Source organism: Lethenteron reissneri, chromosome 44 (assembly GCF_015708825.2).
Source record: "Lethenteron reissneri isolate LAM-NWPU_2019-01 chromosome 44, ASM1570882v1, whole genome shotgun sequence".
Lineage (NCBI taxonomy): Eukaryota > Metazoa > Chordata > Hyperoartia > Petromyzontiformes > Petromyzontidae > Lethenteron > Lethenteron reissneri.
The window spans coordinates 11783737-11808592 of NC_083822.1; the positions used below are offsets into that span (position 1 = coordinate 11783737).

The 24856-nt window shown below is 48.2% G+C and overlaps 1 protein-coding gene across 1 annotated transcript; it reads right to left on the reverse strand.

The window, feature by feature from the left end:
- Positions 1-254: 254 nt before the first annotated feature.
- NAGA (alpha-N-acetylgalactosaminidase) lies at positions 255-11975 on the reverse strand. The gene is made up of 9 exons (XM_061569775.1): positions 11750-11975; positions 8890-9047; positions 7664-7838; positions 6886-7063; positions 5937-6031; positions 5041-5202; positions 4136-4333; positions 3115-3258; positions 255-2556 (listed from the first exon to the last, which is right to left on the reverse strand). Exons 2-9 carry the CDS (start codon positions 9042-9044, stop codon positions 2371-2373), a joined length of 1293 nt encoding a protein of 430 aa, XP_061425759.1. The 5' UTR covers positions 9045-9047; positions 11750-11975; the 3' UTR covers positions 255-2370.
- Positions 11976-24856: the final 12881 nt, after the last annotated feature.

Genomic DNA, 24856 nt, shown 5'->3' on the forward strand with positions numbered 1-24856 from the left:
TTCTTCTCCGGGTCCTCCTGTTTTTCGCTTCACATTTAGAAATGTGCGTTTATATAAATTTCCACATGATAAGCCACTTCGTTGAGTTCTGAAAAAGATCTATATAGCTCAGTGGGCCTTACCTGGTAAAAAAAAACAAGACAGAGTTGGGCACTGCACCTCTAGTCACACGCAAACTTTAACCCGTCTGCAAAACTGCAGATTACAAGTGCTCTTATTATATTATTAATAAATCAGAGATAAACATGACACGAAATGTTTACAAAAATTCAAAGCCTCTTTATTCTGCTTGCCGATCTCACCACATTTACTTTTCAACTTTCATTCCACATAAGCGTCACCGCAGTGCAAATCATTTAAATCAGGTTAGCGCTAATGTTTGGGTCAAGTTTATCATTCACGATCTTTGGTTTAGGCTTGAAAGAAGTGAGAGATGAAAATGGGAGGAAGAGCCGCTGTTAATGCTGAGATGAGTATTAAAACAAGTACAGGACTTGGCATCGATTCCGTCATGTCAGAAGACCTTCCATCTGACACGGGCAAACCAATTAAACTGGTCACGTGTACAAGCATTTCCACAGGCCACATTATTATTTCAGCTCACTGGTAAATTCACGACATAATTTGACCAGATCATTGTGGCCGAACCCATACATCTATTATGAATCCCAATATTGGTTGGAATGATCTGTGTTAGCACTGGAAGCTGTTATCAGGTTGGTCATGATTCTTGGTGTTTCGCTTCGGTGAACATTCAAGGAAGCCTACGGTTAGGGTTCACTCGTTTGAGAGTGAACACGCGCATTAGTTAGTGAGTTAGGAGTCTCGCTGTAATTGTTGGAACAGGATTTTTTTTAATTCATGCCACAGGAAGTTTTGTAGGAGGCAACATCTCGCTCAACACGTCAGACAGACATTTTCACAAACTGTTCCTACATTATAATGACAAAGTTGAAGGTTGTTGGGCTGTTATAGCCAATGACAATTCATTCTAACCACACGATGTGCAGTGGGTCAAGATAAAAAAAAGCTTAGGGTCTAGAACCAATCGACCCACGCCATGTTCAAAATGTTCCAACTGAAACGACTCAATCGAACTAGGCAAAGACACCACGCTAGAAAATTCACAACAGGCAAGTATACTCCGATTCAGGACTGTAAACTCAACAATCAAGAGGCAGTATGAATGTGAATTTGTAAAAAATATTTTTTAAAATACCTTTTATTAACGAATTAATTCATTTAATTAATTCAACCCACACCATTTGTCAAGAAAATAAAGCCACCATCCATTTTGTACAGCATAAGCATTGCCCAGGCCTCAACCCATGTGACCTCAAGTTAACCAATTATAGATTCCCCTTGTGCAACACCACATTCCACGCAGGTTTTTTGCGCAATGTACCCCACAGATCTACGCACAACTTTAACTTCCCCAGCGCCGCATCCCACGGTGAGCACAGCAAGTGAAGGCGACCTTCAGGGTACAGATCAAATGGCTTTTTGTCTCACCTCGAGACCACCTCGAGAAAGCGAGATGCAGTGCGGCTGCCCGCATGGCACGGCAGGTTCCGGCTACAGCATTCTGGGCATCACGACCATGCCCACCACGTTTCTCTCTCTGCTTAAGGGCACCTGCTGGGTGGAGGAGACCAATGGTAAAGGCCCAGGACCTCCTGGCTGCAACGGACTGACAGCGAGGGATGAGCGGGGAGTTCTCGTTTGGGGTACTGTGCCAGGAATTCAAGTTTCTTTTGTTTCACTCAGCTGACAAATCAAAGACCAGGAGGAGTCTCATTATTTGCAAGAGTAATTTGGGCAGACCCTTGGATTGGCATTGCAGGGCACAACGCTGATACGCAACTTTCCAGGCATGTGGCCCCCTACACTTGAAGGCAAAACATTTGTATAAAATAATTACAGCACTAGCCTTCATCTGCAGGGTTAAGTTTGGGGCGCCACGGAGGTGCGACGTTAACTACCTCGCATGGTATGCAGGAGGTAGTAGGTTCGATCCCGACCTTGACGCCGATATAATTGGCGTTTGCATGTTCTCTCCGTGGTGGCGCGGAGTTTTCTCCAGGTCCTCCTGTTTTTCCCCTCCACATTTAGAATCGATGTGCACTCAGTGTATTTGGCTGCAATACATTTCCACATAACAAACCACTTTCGTTTAGCTATCAATTGTGGCCAGGTCACTGACTGAAAAAGACCTATGTATAGCTCAGTGGGACCTTACCTGGTAAAATAATAAAACATAGCAGTAGTAGTAAGTGTTGGGGGTTGATTGTGATGTGACGCAGAGAGAACCGTGATAATTGTGAAGTGAGAATTAGCGAGCCGCCCACCACCACACCTCCTGAGCTGCGATCACAGCAAGTCGTTGCCGGGCGGCACGGGAATGCGGGCGCGCGGTTTCATCCACAGGGGCCGATCGGCGGTAGCACCAGTCGGGTTCAGGTACCACATCTCGGCGCCGCTGGGGTTGATGGACACAGTGAACTTCTCCTCGGACTTGAGGGTGCCGATCTGCTTCCCCGAGAACACGTCAATCACCTGCGGAATAGACGCACACACACACCTGACCTGTGAGACCTCTGGAGGATGGTGGGCAGAGGCATCTACAATTGCAGGAAACTTCATAATTTGTCCATCAGCGAGTCAGTGTTGAGATGTTAATTTCTTCGCCTGATATGCAGGAGGTTGTCGGTTCGATCTCGACCCTGACGCCTGCTATATATTTGGAGTTTGCGCAATTCTCTCCCCATGGTGGAATGGATTTTTCTCCGGGTCCTCCGGTTTTCGCCTCCACATTTAGAATCAACGTGCGATTAGAGTATTTGGCTGTTATAAACTTCTACACGATCAGCCACTTCGTTGTGCTATCATGTGGCCAGGTTGCTTCTAAAAAAAGAGCTATATTGCTCAGTGGACCTTACCTGGTAAAATAAAAAAATTGTTGAACTGATGAATCGCTCAAACGAGCATTGAGGCGACGCTCACCTCTTGTTTATATATCTCAGAACCAGTGGCGGGATTAACACATTGCTATGACAGGGACACATCTATCCATAGGGCAACCACTACCCCGTAAGGGACAGTACTGCCTCTCACCCAGTACTTGGAGCCTGCGGGAGCCCCCAGCGCGGCCAGCGTGGCGCTGTACGGGTACGGCATGTCCACGCGGCGGCTCGCAAATGCCAGCGCCCACGCACCGTCAGTCAGGTTCCGCGACCACACCTCGATGTGGGACTTCTCCTGGAGGGGCGGGGTAGACAGCGGCCAGACAAAGACACACGCAGAGGGGGTCAGGCGGGGCTGGCCGGAGAATACGAGGGGGCGGGGGGGCAGGATCGAGCAAGGCGACTGGAAAAGCTCGGCAAGAGAGACGTTAGTGCAGCCTGTTCTCCTATAAATGCTGGAAAAATCGCGTTATCATAAATAATATAGCGTAAAGCAACAGTCCGCAATGACACGAGATGTGTAACGCAGGCCAAGCAGGCTGATGCGTGTGGGTTGCATCTAGAAGCATCCAGCAGCATCCCACCCCGTGCGATGCTTCACCGAGGTTGCCATACAACCCGCTTATTCCTCCTTGCGCATTGTAGTTCCGTTCACTCGATCGCGTTATATCCAATTCGCATCTGCGTTATAAAAAATTTGTTCCCTAGTACATTCATTGCGTTATGTCAAATTGGCGTTATGAAAACAACACGCGTTATAGGAGAAAAGACAATGTAGGCAGGAGGGAATTCCAACGTGGAGCAGTGCAGAAAGAGAAGTGTCGTAATCTGCAGTGTGGCGAGTGAGTGGGTGGGTGAGCGAGTGAGCGATTGGTTGAGTGGGTGTGTTGTTGTTGTGAATCGCAGGCGTAGTGGTTGAAGACGGCGCGATGCACGAGATGATTCGGCCAGTCCGGTGGACCGAATCTTCAAAATGGGTGGTGAAAACCAATGAGTGAAGTTCGTGGTTTCAGTACACCATGGTTGTAGCGGCAACAGAGTGACAAGGATATAACGGAATGTACCACCGTGTGGGGACGGAGTGAACCACCGTGTGGGGATGGCGTGTCCTACCATGTGGGGGCAGAATGTACCATCGTGTGCGGAAGGAAAATACCACCGTCTGGGCTCACCTTGACGATGCGCCGGCCCTGCTGGCCCAGCGGGTCCTGGTTGATCTGGATGAGGAGGCGGTTCTGCAGTAGCTCACGCGCCGCGGCCGACATGCTGCGCAGGTCGTTGGACATGAAATAGGGGGCGGCCAGCACGGCCCAGACGGCCATCTGCGCGCGCGACTGGTCGTAGCTCAGCCCAAAGTCGCCCACGATCAGCTGTGGGCAAAAACAGCACGCGGCCGTCGCAGGTGCTCTTGCTCGGAACCCGCGCGAGGAGAGAAGCGGTGAGCTGGCACCGCCGAGATGCTGGGTTCGAATCCAGGTTTCAGCCGCTGCCTGCGTGCGTTTAAACTGGGTCCTCGAGTGTAGCGAGTCGTAAGTCTCTGCCCAGTCACCAACGAATGCACAAACTAAAAATGTAACTATTAAACAATTTTTATCTTAGCAGGTAAGGCCCACCGAGTTATCTAGCTCTCTTTTTCCCCCGAAGCGACCTAGCCGCAAATGATAGCTCAACGAATTAGCTTATCATTACGTGGACATTTATAGCAGCCAAATACTCTAATCACGTCATGTTGATTCGAAATGTGGAAGGAAAAACCTGGAGGAGCCGGAGACAAATCCACGAAGAGAGAAACACGCAAACTCCAAATATATACATGTCTTAGGGTTGGGATCGAACCTATGACCTCTTGTATACCAGGCGAGGGAGTTAACATCTCACCACCGTGGTGCCCATATTTTGTCCACAAATTCCAGCTATGAGAATTAAATTCCTTGGTGCGACTGTCACGTGACGGATATTACGGGACACAAATATTGGTGGGAAAATGTGCAATTTCGTGAAAAAGTAGGACTGGCACACCAGAGGCCTAGAGTGGTAAATTTAGCTTTTACCATGAAAACAGCGGGCGGTGCCGTACCATGTCAGGGTCGTTCCAGCGGCCGGGCGCAGCTGCGGGGATGAGCACCTCCTGGTGGTCGCCCCACCAGTCCATGATGGACTGAACGGAATCCCACGAATCCTCGATGTCGTCGTAGTTGCGCCACAGGTTGCAGATGTCTCCGAGCTGCGTGTAGTTGACCTGCAGTTGCCGCACCGCCCGCAGGGAAAGCCATCAACCCCTGGACGAGCGAGCAGACAAGCAATGGCCTCTAGAGCTAGAGGCCCCTTTGGCTCTCGGCTGACGCCAAAAGCCTCGAAGAGTCGAGACGAAAACACAAAAACTATTTAAAACTATTACTATTTTACCAAGTAAGGCCCACGGAGCAATATAACTATGTTTCAGAGCCGACCTGGTCATGATAAATGATAGCTCAACGAAGTGGCTTATTATTACGTGTAAATGTATAGCATCTAAATACTCTAAATACGTGACATTGATTCTAAATGTGGAGGGAAAAACCTGGAGGACCCGGAGAAAAATCCACGGGACTATGGGGCGAGAAACACGCAAACTCCAAATATATAGGTGTCAGGGTCAGGATCCAACCCACAGCCTCCTGCATACCAGGAGAGGTAGTTAACATCTCACCACTGCGGCGCCCTCTTAAAACATTAATGTAATGCATCCCTTAGCTCGACCTCATTTTCTGGGCTTATCCTAAAAAAAAAAATCACTCGCCACACATTCAGAAAAGCCAAGACTCACTGCACTTTCTAACAACCTCCACAGACCTCCCAGGAACTTCATCAACACAATCACCGTTCCCCTACGTTTTCCTGCACTCATCCGGTTCCTTGGGTACCCATGAGGTGGGTGTAGGCTTGGTGGTGGGGGTGGGGGGGGGGGGTGTTAGAGGGGGCGACGGGATCCACCTTGGGCGGGAGGCCGCCCTCGTATGCCGGCCAGCTGCACGAGTAGGCGATGGGGCGGCCCGTGGCGTTGAGGGCACGGCTCATGCTGGGGTAGCCTGCGCAGACAGACAGAGATGGAGGGAGGGAGTCCATCACATGGGGGAAGGAGTGATGGGGGGGGGCATCTCCGCATTTCACTCCGCACCAAGGCCGGGCAGCACGCGGCCCGCGACTCCACGTGGCCTTGGCCACCCGAGGCTGACCGCTTCCACACGGCACACAAACAGGCCGCATCCATCACTGCTCACATCTTAGCCACCACACTCAGTCGAGGACGAGACGGCAATATTTATGACCTGGCAACAATGTGCTTCCGATTGTCGCGCCACGCGGCCTCAGCTAATACCGTGTTTATTTTTATAAACTATTATAAACAATTTGTATTTTACCAGGTAAGGCCTATGAGCTAAATTGCTATTTTTCAGTAGCGACCTGGCCACAAATGATAGCTCAATGCAATGGCTTGTCATCATAGCGAAATTTATAGTATATTATAGTATCCAAATACTCTTAAATTGAGGGGAAAAAACCAGAGGAGCCGGAGAAAAATCCATGCAACCACGGGGAGAGCATGCAAACTCTAAATATACAGCAAGCGTCAGGGCTGGGATCAAATCCATGACCTTCTGTATACCAGGCAAGAGCTTAGCACGTAGGCTTTAACACCAGGCAAGAGATTTAACAACTCGCCACCACGGCACTCATAAATTCGAGTACAATGTTTCACTGGTGATTACAACCAGCCTCATCATTCCTCCTGTAACAAGATTCCTCCTTTCCAACAGACCGGTGTGCTGAACAAGTAACGAAGTGGCACATCTTCCTCTTAGCCGTGTCCCAAGGAGAGAGAAGCGGAGGATGGATGCCCCTGCCCTCCTCGCACCCCTCCCCGCTACGTGGCCGGCGGTACCTTCGGCCTTCTCGGAGGAGTTGGAGTAGCAGCCGTCCAGCTTGAGCATGTCCACCTCCCACTCGGCGAAGGTGGTGGCATCGGTCTGCACGTCGGCGAGCGTCGTGCCAGGGTAGCCCCCGCACGTCAGCGTGCCCAGGTCCTCGTAGATGCCGAGCTTGAGGCCGCGCGCGTGCACCTGCCGTCCCGCACACACCAAAGATCCCACACCGTTGTAGCCTCAACAAGTGCTGTTAGCAAGTGGCGATGTTTACATGCCGCATCGGGTACTCATTTGAGGCCGAGTCGACCTAGGGGAGTTCCCAGGACCGGGTTCAAATAATCGTCACTGGTGTTGGCCGCGAGCGGGAATCGAGCTCGGGTCGCCGAGTTCGTAGCAACAGCGCGCTAACCGCTACACTACCGTTCCCCCTAGCATACACACACACAGGCAGAAGCACACACACACACAGAAGCGTGCACACACACACAGACAGAAGCGCACACACACACACAGACAGAAGCGCACACACACACACGGGATCACAAAGACACAAACCCCTACACACACAGACAGAAGCTCACACACACACATGGGATCACAAAGACACAAACCCCTACACACACACACAGACAGAAGCTCTCACACACACATGGGATCACAAAGACACAAACCCCTACACACACAGACAGAAGCACACACACGGAAGCACAAAGACAGACACACACACACGGAGACAAACACGAGCCGGTGCGTGGCGGCCAGGGCCTGTCGGTGCCGGCGAGCGGCGGTGCTCACGTAGTCGGCCAGGGCCTTGATGCCGCTGGGGAAGCGCTCAGGGTCGGCCTGCAGGCGGCCCCGCGCGTCCCGCTGCCTGCTCATCCAGCAGTCATCGATGTTGACGTAGACGTAGCCGAGCTCACGCCACCCGTCCTCCGCCAGGCGGTCCGCCATCGCCTTGAAGAGTCGCTCGCTAGGGGAGGTGAGGCACGGTGGAGGCGGGGGGGCACGGGAGAGGTGGGGGAAGCGGGGTCACCGGGTCAATTTATAGTCCTTCCTTTGGCTGCTATACATTTCTACATGATAAGCCACTTCGTTGAGCTATCATTTGTGGCCAGGGCACTTCTGATAGCTCAGTGGGCCTTACCTGGTAAAATAAAGAATAATTTAGTTTTGTTTTGCTAGAGGTGGAGACGGGTGGGATACGCGCGCAGGACAGAGCAGCGAGCAAGAGGAAGCGTGAAAGGCAGACAGACGGCGGGAGACTGCCAGAGCACACCCTTGGAGGAGATGGGGAGTTGCCAATGCAACAGGTGCGCGGTACGAGCCGATGAGAGAAGCCACGTCCAGGTGGAGTGGCAGGCATCGGGGATGTTGGCCGGGGGGGGGGGACTGCTTTTGTAAGTTGAGATATTACCATGATTGTTGCCAATTACGAGGCATTACCCCGCGGTACGCCCGGGATGCGTTCCTGAAAACTAGAACGGAAATCAGAGCATGGAGATCGGACGGTGGATGGTAATGTGCTCCAGAACCTATTAGTAGTGGCTGTACTACGACTCGCGATGGGATGGTTGATCGTAACGTGGTACAGAACCTCACCAGGGGATGCTCGGTAACCCATTGCGGATCTGTACCGTACAACAATCGGTGTGAAAAGTAAGTATATTATTGATATTACTTTGCCCATTATATCATATGTATTATTAGGAGTTTATTTAAAAAAAAAAAGTTTACACTCAAAATAAATACGGTATGTGGGGGGAAAAAAATATTCCAAGAGTCCATGTACACTCGAAAGGGACTATAGCCAGTCAGGGGACACTAACGCTTGGGCGCCATCTGGTGCCTGAATGTTCGTCGTGCAACGTAAAAAACTTAGTGTCTCGATGGTAAAAGTTCGTAAAACCTCGAGGGTACGTCATGGAGAGGTACGCAAAACGGGACCGAGTATCAATAAGTTGGGTACGGTACAGTGAACGCACGCGGAATGGGAGGGCGTACATCGGGGAGTGTTACGGTACCTGATGCAGTTGTCGGGGTCGTTTTTGCAGTCCACATTGCAGCGGAAGCGCTCCCAGGCGAGCCAGCCCATGGGGGGAGTCCTCATGAGGCCGTTGTCCAGGCCCAGCACGCACACCGTGGACACCAGCGCACACAGCACGCGCAACAGCAGCATGGCCTGTGCACGCACGCACACACAACAAAGATCACCCGTGTAACCTTAACAAACTCTTGGGGCAAGTGCCATTAGCGAGAACCTATGAAGACCGGCATGGAACACGAGGGGGTGGGTGGCCAGCACCACTCCCGGCCGCCTTTCTCCCTTTGGTGGCGACGTTTACGCACTGCACGAGGTACTCATTTGAGGCCGAGTCGACCTAGGGGATGTCCTGGACCAGTTTAGATATTCGTCACCGATATTGGCCGTAAGCGTGGTTCGTAGCAGAGCGCTACCCACTATACATTGTTACTAATCACACACACAAACGTGTACACACTGTCACAAATGAAGACACACACGGGCATGCACACCCACAAATACGCCGTTCACTAATCACACGCATTACCATGTCCACACACAATGTCACGAATGACACACACAACAATGTACACGCAGCCACGAATCTCATGCATGGACGGGCACAACCACCCGGTCATGAATCACCCACACGGTCACTAATTAAGTGCTCACAAGGTAAAGTTTACGTTTATAGCTTGACCAGGTGAGAGCACCACATCAGCATAATCGAATTTACAAGGCTGTAATAAACTCCTTTTTATTTTACCAGGTAAGAGCCCCACTGAGCTATACAGCTCTTTTTCAGAAGCGACCTGGCCACAAATGACAGCTCAACAAAGTGGCTTGTCACGTGGACATTTACAGCAGCCAAATACTCTAAACGCGTGTCGTTTACCATTCCTATACTTTGCACTCCTATCGTGTTTGTGTTTTGTTTGTTGTTGTAACTTTCTGACACGCCCCTACTGAACATCTGCTAAAAAGAGCTTTACAGCTCATCGGATTCCTCCACTATACATATTCTGCTTCCGAAACCTCGCAAACTGGTGCCGACAGATCAGTGGCGCAGTGACGACTTTATCAGCTCAGGGGGTGCGGCAATCGGTTAGGTGGGGCCCCAACATTTGATTTGTCTCACACGGTCGAACCTAGGCTATTAAACAGGGTGCTTCAAATTGTTTTAACACTTTCTGAGAATATTTTTCTTTCGAGTAGTCTATACATATACAAAAGGGAAATTTGTTAATGTGTGTCTGTTCTAAATTTTTAGCATACTTCCCGACATGCAACAAACTTGAAATTTGGCTTGTGGGTACTTTCCAGATTGTACACAATGCTAAACGTATAAAAATAGACTTTTGTATTTGGGGGGGCGGGGGGCGCAATAATGGATATATTTTGCACAGCAAGTGAGCGGTGACGTCACATCTGTTTATTTTTGTTTGCATTTTGACTACTTGTGTTGTGGTTATTGCAAACATGATGCCCTTGTATAAAGGTGTCAGTTTTGTACCAGTTTAAAGGGTAAAAAAATACTACTAAACTGAAATGAAACTGAACATTTCACGCTGTAGGGGGCGCTCCGCCTTCGCTCCGTGGTGCCCTCTTTGCAATATTTCGTTACCTCTTTAATTCGATTAAAATAAAACGGGGAACGTTCCGGAAACCATTTTCATTAAAGAAAGTTTTCGTCCGATGAATGTGTACACGGCACGGCCCTTTTGCCAATAAAGCGCTGACTGGGGGGGGGGGGTGCTGTTGAACATGTGTGAAAGAGCTTTATAGCTCATCAGATTTCTCCAGTAGTATAAACACGCATTCTGGTCAATAAGGCAGCATAGTTCAAGTTCATTTATTAGGTATAGCCCTGTGAGCCATTCGGCTCTTGAATCGGGTGCAACCGCAACAAACAAAAAATTAACCCGTAAAAACAAAGTTTTTCACTATAAATCCTTTATATATGTGACATCGGTTTTATTTTATTATTCATAGACGCTGGATCATACGAGAACAGCGTGGTGCAGTACAACAGATGTTTCTCTGCACGGACCTCTTTTTGCTACCCACAACATAGACCGCAGCCTATAACGCCTGTTACGCACTGGGCAGGCTAAACTCGGCTTAGCTTATTCTTAGGTTTTTTTCGGCTTAGCTTCCGCAATTGGTGGATTGGGTAATTTCATTCAGCGGGGAACTCCGAATCTTTATTGATACTGGAGGAATCCGAAGAGCTATAAAGCGTTTTTCCACAGACGCCAAATTGCGTTTCCTTTGTTTGCATTATGCGAGAGACACGGAGTCAACACATAACAACCACGACCAAAGACAAAGGAACGACCCCCCCCAGTATAGCCTCAACAGACTGTAGGACCAAGTGTTGTTGGCGAGCACCTTTGAAAGGCCGAAACCAGGTACTCATTTGAGGTTGAGTAGACCTAGGGGAGGCCCAGGACCGGTTCAGATAATCGTCACTGGTGGTGTTGGCCGTGAGCGGGAATCGAACTCGAGTCTCCAGGTTCGTAGCGCAGCGCTAACCGCTGCACCACCGCTCCCCACAACAACAACCACCGCCATTCGCCATTAAGTGACGATGAGGTCACCACGACGCTTGTGCCAGGCTACGTGCACGTTAAGGCCACGTTAAGGCCACGTGAAGTGTCGAACGCCCGCTGGCAGGAAGGTCACGGGACAGACCCAGTAGGTGCCATGGGTCAACCGACCGCGATGACTGGCCCGATACACCACCTGTGCCCCCTACTGTGCCACCACAACCACAACCATCACAACCACATTCAGCCCCACCACCCCTAGTCCACCACGCGGACCGGCCCCTCTGGGCACCAGGGCGGCCACCAACTCACCTCGCTTGGTGTCAGCGGCTGCTGGCAGGGTGACGACGAGCGGCGTGAAGGTGTTGGGTGATTCAGGCGATGCAGGGAGGGTTGGTGGTGGAGGTGTTGGGTGACGCAGGGAGGGTTGGTGGAGGTGGAGTTGTTGGTGAGAATCTGCGGTGGAGTTTGTGGCCACGCCGAGCTGCGACCCCCAAACGTGGACGCGGCCCCTTTAAAGAGGAAGCGGCGGCAGCGGCATGCGGACACCCCCCACGTGGTGCGATCAGCTGATTCGTCACGTGACGAACCCCCTGAGTGGGTTACGTCACGCGACCCCCCCACCCCTCCCAGCCCTGGCGCGTGACCCACGCGGCAGTGAAACGATTACGGAATTGAATAAGTAATATTTAAAATACTTTTTTTAAAAACACGTTTTAATTAAATGTACTGGTAATGGAAGAACTCCACGACTCCAGGAAGTGGCCCCGAAGCTTGCCATCACGTAAGGGACCGTGGCCAATTACAGCCCACGTCAGACAATTAGACCCAAGCCGAAACATAACATATCTAAAATAATGTTTTAAAAAAATAGATTTTTTATGGTGGAATATAGTATTGTCATCAGTATGACATAAGTATATCAAGTCTGCAGTCGATACCACATTGGGAAGTGGGTTAAAATTGAGTTACAAGATTTGAGTTTACAACAACGACAACAATTATTACAACGACAACAACAGACAGAGTGAGTTAAATGAAAGCGTGCAAAATGAATCGGAGCGGTCAACCACGAGCCCCGAGCCCCCCACGGGCCCCCCAATATCCCCGAGCCCCCCACGGGGTCTGAACCCACCACGAACCCCCCACGGGCTGTGAGCCCCCCAATAGCCCCGAGCCCCAAACGGGCTCTGAACCCACCACGAACCCTCAGTAGCCCCGAGTCCCCCCACGAGCATGAGCCACCCAGTAGCCCCCGAGCTCCCCACGGGCTGTGAGCCCCCCACGACCCCCAGGAGCCCCCCTCCCCACAAAGCCTCGAGCCCCCCCCCCGCACCGTCACAAGGCTCACACGTGCGGCAGGGTCGGTGGCCCGCTGCGCACAGCCGGAGAAGATCGTGGGGTTTGACTGTGGCCTCGGCCGCGTGTCTGTGTTGCTGGAGTTTGTATGCTCTCCCTCTGTGCCGTGTGGGGGGTTTCTCCCGCCTCCCAAGTTTCCTCCCATAGCTAAACAACAACCCCCAAAATTTTGATTTAAAGCTTTCGTGACTGCAGGGATTCATATTATTGGTTCTTTCGGTAAAGTCACGTAGAAGGGAAACAACAAAATAATAAATAAAACAACAAACGTTACAACAAATAATGCAAAAAAATACGATAAGCGTGCAAATTACCGTATAGGCAATGTAAACAAATCACTTTAAAAATAAATATAATTTCCATAGCCATCGAACGTCATATTTGGATTCAGAAGTACTTCAAATCAGAATCAGCATATGTATACTGGAAGAATCCGATGAGCTATAAAGCTATTTTTTCACCGATGCCCGCGCCTGTGACGTTTTTGAATTCGGAGGTCTGAAGGAGGAGCACCCCAGGGAGCCGAGATCATTGCCCTTTCAACTCCTGTGCCGTTACCAATTCAGATAAATCCCCTTTTAATCAATCACCGAGTTATTACAACGCAACTGTGGTAACGTTGTACTGGTAGGAACCTCCTGGTTCCACCAGCCCACAGGGAATTATTGTGTCCGTCCGTCCGTCGTGCATCCAAAAATGGGAGGGGTGGGGCTGGGTGGAGAGGGGAGGGTGGGGAGGGGCTTGGTGGGGAGGGAGGGGCTGGGTAGCGAGGGGAGGGTGGGGAGGGGCTGGGTGGGGAGGGTGGGGCTGGGTGGGGAGGGGAGGGTGGAGAGGGGCTGGGTGGGGAGGGTGGGGAGGAGCTGGGTGGGGGGGCTGGGTGGGGAGGGTGGGGCTGGGTGGGGGGTGGGAGGGGTGGGGCTGGGTAGGGAGGGGCTGGTCACCCCGTGGTGCCCTTATAAAACTCAACGTTTAACCTACTCACGCCGGATTGTGCCCGCCCTCACAGTCGGGCATATTTGCGGAATACACCACGCCGCTGTTGACCCTGCAGGCCATTGACCGAGCAACCCAACGTTCTTACCAGCTCCCTCCGCAGGAATGTGTGACATGACGTAACGGCGTTCTCGATTTCGGGGCACTTTTCTAAATCGGACGGTCAAAATGAAACGTGTTAGGGGCCGTCCATAAATGACGTCACGCACCTAGGGGGGGGGGGTCAGACATTTGTGACGATGTGTGACGAGGGGGGGGGGGGGTTTGAGAAATGTGACGTCACATAAAAATTCGCAACTTTAAATAAATATAGACAACACGTTCTACTTAATTAAATAGACTTTTAAATAAATGTTTTCTCCTACAACATCAGAGCGCAGCGCCACATGAAATACGCACTACAATGACAATAGTTTAAAGCGATTTGGAGCATGTTTTATATATTTTTTGGGGGGGGGGCAGAGCTTTGTGACGTCATATTTGAGGGGGGTCTGACTTTTTGTGACGCCGTGTTCCGAGGGGGGGGGGGGGTCAAAAATCGTCCAAAATCGCGTGACGTCATTTATGGGCGGCCCCTTAAGGCGATATACAAAATCCACCTGCCAAGCCACTTGGTTGAGCTTGTGATGGCGAGGTCGCTTCTGGAAAATTGCTACATAGCTCAGTGGGCCTTACTTGGTAAGCTAAAATAGTTTAGTTTCTTATCTAATTGCATATTTGTAAAACGCCTTCACGCGAGGCGTTTGACGCAGCTTTCAAAACGGAGACACAACAGAATGACGTGGACGGCAGAGGCGTGCTACAAGGATTGAGGGATGTCTGACCGCGTTCGAGGGGTAATTAGGGATCACGAAATGGCTATAGGGCCACGACCCTCACCAGGACCAGGACAAGCAGACTGGGAAACGAGCGAACGGGCGAAAGGGCTACAGGGGAGGGACGGGATGGAGTGGATGGGCCTGGGGAGGGAAGATGGAGAGGATGGGAGAAATAGAAGAATACGTGAGGCTTGGAGAGAGGAACGAAAGGAGGTTCAGGAAGGGGGCTGATTAATGTCCAGGGTGGTCCAGATGTCTTTAGAGAATGAAATAGGGGTAACAAGACATCTGGACCACCCTGTTACAGGGGGAGTTTATTCCAGTGGAGGTGAGGGCTCGCCTACGTAAGGATAATAACTGCTGACTTCTCAAAAACTCATGAGATTGAAAACTAATTTATTTAAAACTGCTTTATTGTGTTTAGTTAGTTGTCATTCAACGGCACCTCCGATTAGCGCCGTTGGCTAGGTACGGTGCGAAAGAAGTTCAACACACGCACATACAAAGTGGTTAATATTTTATCAACCCCAGAGGGGATGATGGGGCCCAAATGGAATCGCAAGTTCCCGACGGTCCGAGGAGCGCTCCACGCATCGAGTCACCACCACCGCGCGTGACATTTGTCTCTTGAGTGGCTGCCTGTTAAACTCCGGAGGGTGGAGATTTATCCCGGTTAGTCAAGTAGAAGGGATGGTTGTGATCCTATCCGTCGGTCTACTCGGAGACACAATGTCCACGCTGCTTCTTATACATCAGTGGCCTTTGCCCGGTAGGATGGGTATGGTTTCGTTATATTCGTATGTTTTTGGGTGATTTTGTTTGCCTTTCCTGTACTGTCGTGTTTTTGTCCTGTTTGTTGTTGTGACGTTCTTACCCGCCCCTGTTGGACACCTGCGAAAAAGAGCTTTATAGCTCATCGGATTCCTCCTGGAGTACAAATAAATATTTTTGATTCTGATGATATTCGCTCAGACTGCTAGTTTATTGTCCTTCCCCCCGCACCCCGGATTAGCTCGGTTAGCTATGTACGGTGCGAAAGAAGTTCAACATACATACAAGTCATCCTGCCAAGTGCTGCCCTGTCCTTTGCCCAAACGATGAGTGTGCTCTACCATCTCCACATAACCTGCCAGCACCAACCACCAGTGTGTATTAGTGTCTTATCCATTGGATAAACACAACCCCGCCCTTCTGTCACCTTACCATTAGGGCTCTCGCTGTAAACTTGTATTTCCTGAATAATATGCAGTAATTTGTATTTACAGAGCGACTGTATGGGCGCCACGGTGGCGAGATGTTGACTACCTCGCCTGGTATGCAGGAGGTCGTGGGTTAGATCTTGACCCCGACACCCATATATTTGGAGTTTGCATGTTCTCCCGATGGTCGCGTGGATTTTTCTCTGGGTCTTCCCTCCAAACCTAGACACATGCGTTTAGAGTATTTGGCTGCTATACAATTTCACATGATAACCCACTTCATTGAGCTATCATTTGTGGCCAGGTCGCTTCTGATCAATTATTGTATAGTATCTCAAAATGCTGTACAGAAATATTGATATTGATATATTTATTCTCAGTGATAGTGACACACACAGTCAATGCTTATCGGTCTGTTATTCATGGCGTAAGTTGAGCTGAAATGTTACAACTTCCATCAGAACTGAGCGATTCCTACGGTAGTCGCACTGGTCGATTCGTGCAAGAATCGTTATTCTTCTTCTTGGTTCTTTCGGTAAAGTCACGTAGAAGGAAAATAATAAAATAATACAAATAAAATAATTCTCACGACGTTTCGGCCACAACGCAAGCAGCTGTCCTCAGGTGAAGAACAGGTCTGTCGGGAAGACAGCGACAGACCTGTTCTTCACCTGAGGACGGCTGCTTGCGTTGTGGCCGAAACGTCGTGAGAATTATTTTATTATGTTTTATTTTTAATATATTATTATTTTCCTTCGACTTGACTTTACCGAAATAACCCAGAAGATGAATCCCTGCAGTCACGAAAGCTTTATATGGAAATTTAATCGTTATTCTTCCATGGGCTATTCCGAAGTTAAAATGTCTATATTCAGTTGAATGTAATTTTAGCAGAGATTCTGTCACGGAAGATCAGTGAATGAAGTTGAGGTTCTATCGTGACGCTCATAAAACGTAAACTTAGCTAAGAATTTTATCCCGTAGGCTTTCGCGACGAATATTCACAAAGCTTTTTGGGTTAGATCGCGTAAATATAAATGTATCGTTAACGACACATTTAACGATACGTTTATATTTACGCGATCTAACGACGCATTTGTATTTACGCGACATAACCCAAAACCTTTGTGATTAGCTAAGCATCGGATATTGGCCAGAATCGCCATTGAAATGTGTGGCGGGTCGATACCTTGTGCGTGGAATTGGCTGAATTCCGCCCTGATCCTGCTTGGCTGGCCGTGAAGGCGAGACGGGAGTGCCAGTGGGCTTGGCTTTCCTCGCGGAATTTCCACACGATGATGAGCCACTGCTTTGAGCTGTCATTTGTGGCCAGGTCGCTTCTGAAAATGAAGATAATAGCTCAGTGGGCTTTACCTGGTAAGATTAAAAAAAAGTTTTATTTGCATGTATTTTATTGATGTATTTACCTTTCCTATACTTTGCACTCCTATCGTGTTTTTGTATTGTTTGTTGTTGTAACGTTCTGACCTGCCCCTACTGGACATCTGCGAAAAAGAGCTTGATATCTCATCGGATTCCTCCAGTATGAATAGATATTCTGATTCTGGATTGCCACTGGAACGTCGTACACAGGCATCGGTCACAAGACACTCGAGTGCCACCGCAAGCGGTGTTCGCAACAGGGGAACATCAAAAAATACGAGCCGCGTTATAAAATAATAAACGTCACAAGGCGTTGCAATAAACGAGTGAACTTTAAACGTTTACGGACACCGGGCACGTGTGCGTGTTATTGTATGTTTTCCACTTAGGGCAGCGATTAGCTCGTAACTATCTGAAACCGTCGAGCACTTTTGTTGAAAAACTGTGAGTCTTAGTGTTTGTGTGCATCTCTAAACAATCTCCACGCACAGAGCCATCCCGAGGGGTACACGGGGAATCGGGGCGACTGCCCTGACCATACATCACTTTTAGCTTGGAGGAATAAATACCAGTGGCTTCCAACCTTTTGCTTGCCATGTTGTTCCCTTAACGATTGCCCACATACTCCTACCAGCCATATCGGTTTATATTGAAAGTAAATAATAAATAAAGACATTTAAGTAGCTCTTAAAATGTTTTATAAAAAAATACATATTTTTATGAAACATAACACCTAAAACCATTTAGTTTACACACAAACGTAATGAAAATTTTACCAAATAATTATAGTATAATTCAACATTAACACTTTCAAAAAAATAATGACTGCACAGTTTACGCTTAGGAAAACTGGAGAAATGTGCTGATGAGCCTGAAGAATGTATTTGTGAAATAAAAATGTTTGATAAACGAGAGAGAGCACCAATCATGAGCACGAAGATAACCGATTTAGCCAAAAGCACGGGCTATAATTATACTTTAATTGTATATAGCATCATTCATGCCAACAGCATCCCACAACGCGGTACATGAATTATATATAAGGGTCAAATCCCATTAAGAAATCCATACAACAGATAGGTGTGTAACTTTAGAAGTGCCAGTACACACGCACAAAGCAGCACTGCTTGGTGACCATACCACCGGTGTTAGCTGTGGCTGGGAATTTAACTTAGGGCTGGGACATGGAGCCATAGTTCCATCCTGTGTAGCACGGTCTTGTGTGATTTCTATTGGACAGACAGGGCTCCGATAGCCAGGATTAGCTATGGCCTGATGAAGCTGGTTCCAATCACCAGTGAAAAGTCATACTCGAATTGTATATTTAGTGGGTTTACTCTTCAACACACCAGCTTCATCGGGTGATGGATAATTTTGGCTATAGCCTGATGTGGCTGGTTGTAATCACCAGCGAAACGTCGTACTCGAATTGTAAATGTTGTGGGTTTACTCTCGGTGTGCTGAAATAGTAACGAATTGGCATGTTCTGTTTATGTGACAAACCTTACTAATTGGCTGTGTTGGGTGGTGGCGGGTTTAATGACACATTTATTTTTACGCGATATAACCCCAAAAAAATCCTTTATTATGGATAATATTGTTCGTGCAAGCCTACGTGTTAAACAGACAGGTCTGACACGCAGTAGCGTAACGAGCGTGCGAGCAGTTGGTGCCTTGGCCCCACCTGGTGGCTTAAGCTACGAGTTTGGGCCCCCCTTGACAACCACCATGACATTTGTTTTCAACAACCGTGTGAAAGAACAAAAACACGTTTTAAAATACGCGGTTTCAATTGTTTTTAAAGTGATAATGCTTTCATTAACGTTCCACATTTTATTTTAATTTGACGAGGCTATATATTGCGGACAATATAATAGCCGAGGTGCGACTGTGAGACAAATATAATACTGGGCCCCCACCCGATCGATGACAGACCACCCCCCTGAGCTCACGATGTCGCTACTACCCCTCTGCTGACACGTGCTGGTGAGCAGCGCACACCGACTCAAAAGAGCCACGGGTGCTTTGATTACGTGGCTCAGCTCTGCTGACCTGTGAAGAGGGGCAGCTGAACTCTCTCCTCTGCCTACATCCATTGTGCAAACATCCGCCATCTCGCCGAGGCACTGAGTGCTTGCCAAGATTTTGGGTGCACAATCGTTTGAGTTCTCGCCGTCTCCTCCCCCCCCAAGGGGCACTTTGCAAGATGGGAATTCGTTAAAAGTTATTTTAGAACAACTGACAAAAGCACGTGATTATTATTAAAAACAAGCCCGCCAATGGCTCGGATCTGTGGACTCGTGCGGACAATGCGATTGTTAGCCTCAAAAAGCGTCGATCCATGTGTACTGTAGCTCTCCGAGACACCTTCTGGTTCAGTTATATGTATCTTTATTATGAATAAAGTCCGCCGACTCACTGATAACTTAACGAGTAACCGCGAGTGACTATATACACTTGGGTAACTTATGTGACTCTACGCGACGCTCCCTGTGTAGTTGGCTAGCTACACAGGAGCGGATGCGTAGGAGTCAGGGAGACAATATAACCCTCGCCTTCCAAGACTACAAGGTGCGCGTTCCTGGACGATGAAGACGACCCGCTCCAAGATGACGACGGTGACGGCAGTTCCTCGGTTCCCCCACAACAGCAGCAGCCCAGAGCCCCGTTCCACGCTGGCTTTTATCCCCCCCTCACGACTCGGGCCACGCCCCTCTTCCCGAACATTCTCTCCCCGCACCTGGCCCTGTCTGTCTCTGTCCTAATTAGAATTTACGACCGTTTGGGTCCCGTGCTCCTTCTCACGCGACCCTGTCAGTGCCCGTAGCATCAATCATTATTAACGGCCACTTTGGTCCCATATTAGCCTCACTGTGACCGACTGTGACCGTCACGTTAATTAGTAACCACGGCCACGGGGAGCCGGACTGTCCTCACATCCCCCCCGTACTGTCCTTACACATGGATGTGATGAAGCAACTACAGTATTCCTATACAGGCTGTTCCCCTATAACGCGTGTTTTCATAACGCGAATTGGATACAACGCGATGAATGTATTATAGGGAACACATTTTTTGTTATAATGCAGATGCGAATTGGATATAACGCGATTGAGTGAACGAAACTACATCGCACGACTAGGAATGAGCGGTTGTACGGCTGACTCGGCAGAGCATCGCACAAGACGGATGTTGCTGGATTTATTTCAAGTTCAAGTTCATTTATTAGGTATAGCCCTGTGAGCCATTCGGCTCTTGAATCGGGTGCAACCGCAACAAACATAAAACAAAAACATGAACAAGAAAACATCTTAAAGTGAATATGTGACTAAGTGCAAACAGAAAATCCAAGAAATGACAGCAAAATATTGCAGAAAAAACAGCGTACACCAACGCTGTGTGCAAAAATCTCAGTGGGATGCAAGTCAAACAACAACAACCACAAGACAACTTAGATTAAGGCCATCAGTCTAACTCCAAAGTGACCGGCCTACCCTTCCCCCCACCGCGTACTAGATGCTACCCACACGCCTCAGTCTTTGTTCAGCCTGCATATGCATCTCACGTGTTATCCTATATTATATATTATAACTCGATTTTTCCATAACGAGCTGTTGTTCCGGAACGAAACTACTGAACCGCGTTATAGGAAAACAGACTGTGCATTAAAGCTGGCATGGCACGCATGAGGGTCAGTGTTGTTGGCAGCACATTCCCAGCCATGTCTTCCCAACGCTGATGTTCACATGCCATGCCAGGTACTCGTTTAACACTGAGATGATTGAGGAAAAACTAAACTATTTATTTTAACTCTTTGGTTCTTTCGGTAAAGTCACGTAGAAAAGAAAATCAAATAGTAATAGAATACGACGTTTCGGTTGCAACACAAGCAACCATTATCAGGTCAGAATGAATGAAAAAACACAGACACGGGAACAGCATAGGCAGACACACATGCAGAGAGACACAAAGACACACCGAGCGAGACACACACCAAGACAAACTGCAGTCACGAAAGCTTCGAATCTAGTTTATTTATTTGTTTTTATTTTACCAAGTGATATGTTACAGGAGGTTATGGGTTCGACCCCAACCCTGACGCCTGTATATATTTGGAGTTTGTATGTCTCTCTACCCGTGATCGTGTGGATTTTCTTTAGATCCTCCGGTTTTTCCCTCCACGTTTAGAAACTTGCATTCAGAGTATTTGGCTGCTGTAAATTTTCACATAAGCAACTTTGTTGAGCTATCATTTGTGGCCTGGTCGCTTCTGAAAAATACCTATGTAGCTCAATGGACCTTACCTGGTAAAATAAAATTTCAACCGAGAAGATGGGTATAAGCTTAGCAATCACCGAAAGGACGTTATTAACCAAGCAAAGTTGTAACTTGCTGTGTTGCTTCCATTATTCCCTGCCGTTTCGCTGTTATCTCCTCCTCTCTGAGTTGCATTGCCCTGTTGGTGCCTCTGCATTAACGAGCTGGGGTCTCACTAACATGGCCACCTCTGTTCCCTAAGCCTCGATGTACCGATGGTTCTGGCTGTGTGATGGGCTGTGTGTCTCACTGGCGCGACCACCGTTGCGGTGGTTCTCTTGCGTGGACGTGCTAGCCTCACAACGCAGTTGGCAGCGCCGCAGCTTGTGTTACACATAGACATGACATTAACTTACTAATCCCCCTAATCTCCCTGCCTAATCTCTCCCATCAACTTAGTGCTAATCTCCCACTAACACTGCTGCTGTGCGCATATGCGGGGATGATACTCATATACAGCGACGGAAGCTCATTTCATGCTAATCTCTCTCCATAATCTCTCTTTCCCTAATCTCCCCCATTAACACAACTGACATACTTGCGTACAATTCCTTTCCAGCTCAGACCCCGCCTGCTTGCCCATCGCCACATATATAACCTCTTGTTTAACAGCTCTCTCGCTGGTTCAGCAGTTCCACTGCTGGATTATTTTTTCCGCCTGAGGACGACTGCTTGTGTTGCGATCGAAAGGTCGTGATATATTATTTTTGTTTAATTTTTATACCTACGTGACTTTACCGAAAGAACCAAAGAGAATATATTCTTTCTTTAAAAATGCAACGTAGTTGAAGAATATCATGGGACCTTTTTGCCAGTATCAAAGTATGAAACATAGGAATATATTTGACTCTTTTTAGCAATAAAACATGTGTTAAGATGTTCAAATATCAAATTGATTAAATTTGCAAGTTCTGCATTTCATATTTTGATACTGCAAAAAAGATACCATTATACTGTATATCAGCTCACCCCGAGATATAAATGCTCTGATACGTGTATTGGCTTTGTCCAGTTCGCCTTTTGGCGTTCTCTGGTCTGACACTGGTGATACTAGACCACAAAGAAGGCTATCTCTGCTGTAGGCCAATCCGTTTCAAAGACAATGCATATATTATAATGCGAGCATGTTTGTATGTTCACCACAAGTACGTGTGGTTATTGCAGACATGATTCCTTGCAAAAGGTATCTATTTTGTGTTTGAACATCTTAACACCTATTTTATTGCCTGAAAAGGTAAAACGTATTATTTTTTTCATGTTATTGAAGAATGTAGAGCATTGAGTGTACTCAAGTTCTATTGTTGCAATGTATCACCATCTAGTGGCAGTCGGGCTTATATACAATGAACACAAATCAATGCTTGGATCGAATGTCATGGATATTCTTGAGATACCTTCTCATTATTCTGCGCCTATATGGAAGCTTACATTTCTCCATTACAATTTTAGGAAAACAACAAACTTCCAATGTTGCCATGAATAGCTCCGTGTAAAATGTTTGATTCGTAACAACAATTTCAACTTGTAACACGGCGCCATCCGCACAATTATCTGCTTGCTCTGGAGACTGGAAGAGAGGCAGAGACTCATCGGAATGAGGAGGAAACACAGACGAGTGATGAAGCAGCAGCCTAGCGGTGAGCAGGGGCCACATTTCTCCCCAAGCTCTGCGGTTCTCTACATATTAAGTTATCGGCCAAATAATGAGTGTTTGCGCGTGGGACGAAAACCGGGAGCACACAGAGCGCAACCCGCGTGTGTAACGAGTTCAAGTTCATTTATTAGGTATAGCCCTGTGAGCCATTCGGCTCTTGAATCGGGTGCAACCGCAACAAACAAAAAACATGAACAAAAAACATCTTAAAGTGAATATGTGACTAAGTGAAAACAGAAAATCCAAGAAAAGACAGCAAAATATTGCAGAAAAAACACCGTACATCAACGCTGTGTGCAAAAATCCCAGTGGGATGCAAGTCAAACAACAACAACAACACCACTCTATCCCAGGGGTCGGAAATCTGCGGCTCCGGAATCGCGTGCGGTTCTTTAAGGAACCGCTTCGTGACAGTTCTTTATGAAGGACCCACCGTCTCGTATTCACCACACAGTGCATTGTGGCTCTAGCAATATTGAGTATTTTTCTTTACCGAATTCGAAAAAGGTGGCTCTTCTTGCTATGCTGTTTTCCGACCCTTGCTCTATCCCATTTAGGCGGAACAGATGGAAAAATAATTATACAGTAGGCTTTACACGTTCTGGCAATACAACGGATGTTCAAAGACCAAACAGATACTTTTTGCAAGGCATAAAGTCTGCATTAGCCACACGTACTTGCGGTGAACATGCAAACATGCTGTGATAATATATGGCATTGTCTTTTAAACTAATTAGCCTACACCAGTGTTAGACCAAAGAACACCAAACGGCGTTAAGTACAAAGACAATGCACGTATCAGAGAATTTATATCTCGGGGTGAGCAGCAATATCATGGGACCTTTTTGCCAGTATCCAAGTGTAGTGTCCTCCTTCCTCCCGGCGTGCGTGTGGTGTGCGGCGCACACACTCAGTCGGAGACGAGGTCGTTATTCCGTCCACACCAACTCCGCCTCCTCTCTCTCGACCACGCTGCCGTACAGCCCGGCCTAGACACGACCCTGTCCACGTTGCACCGACGGCGTTGACCGAGACAGCCAACTACTGTCCGGCCACGCAATTATTGGGCGAAGGCGGCAGCGATGGAGGCGACGAAGACGAGACGAGTCCACTCCCAGAACCGGCAGCCCAGGGCTCTCGCTCTCCGTTGCTTTTATTCCCCTCGGCCGCCCTGGCTCCGCCCTGGCCACGCCTCCCTTCTCGAACCCACTAGCGCAGCGGTCGGGAACCTATGGCTCGCGAGCCATATATGGCTCTTCTGGTGACATATATGGCTCTTCTGGTGACGGCATATGGCTCCCAGACAATTTTGAGTTGAAAAAAAAATACAAAAATCAGTTTGTAACTGATTTTAAAATACTTGTGATATTGCTTAATAATACTGTGTCATTTTAAAGTAAACAGAAATTAGTTTTGAAGATAAATGTCACGGGGCCTCAACGCCTGCATGAAGCTCAACCTCACCACGTACGAACCAGACTACAAGGCCATCAGCAAAACCATGCAGCACCAGAAGTCGCATTAAAAGTGATACATATTTAATGTATTATACGTTAAAAATACTATATGGCTCTCAATGCAATATATTTAGAAATATTTGGCTTTTATGGCTCTCCCAGTCAAAAAGGTTCCCGACCCCTGCACTAGTGGGTTCCAGTGGCCTCCCAATGAGGTCTTCCGTGACCCTTGCCCCAGT

Bases quoted from the DNA above. Each gene is read 5' to 3' on its own strand.
- NAGA (XM_061569775.1), bottom strand. From the start codon at position 9,044: ATGCTGCTGTTGCGCGTGCTGTGTGCGCTGGTGTCCACGGTGTGCGTG. The intron at 7,839-8,889 runs GTACCGTAACAC...CACCTCCCCTAG, and splicing joins GACCCCGACAACTGCATCAG to CGAGCGACTCTTCAAGGCGA. The intron at 4,334-5,040 runs GTACGGCACCGC...TTTTGCCCACAG, and splicing joins GCTGGAACGACCCTGACATG to CTGATCGTGGGCGACTTTGG.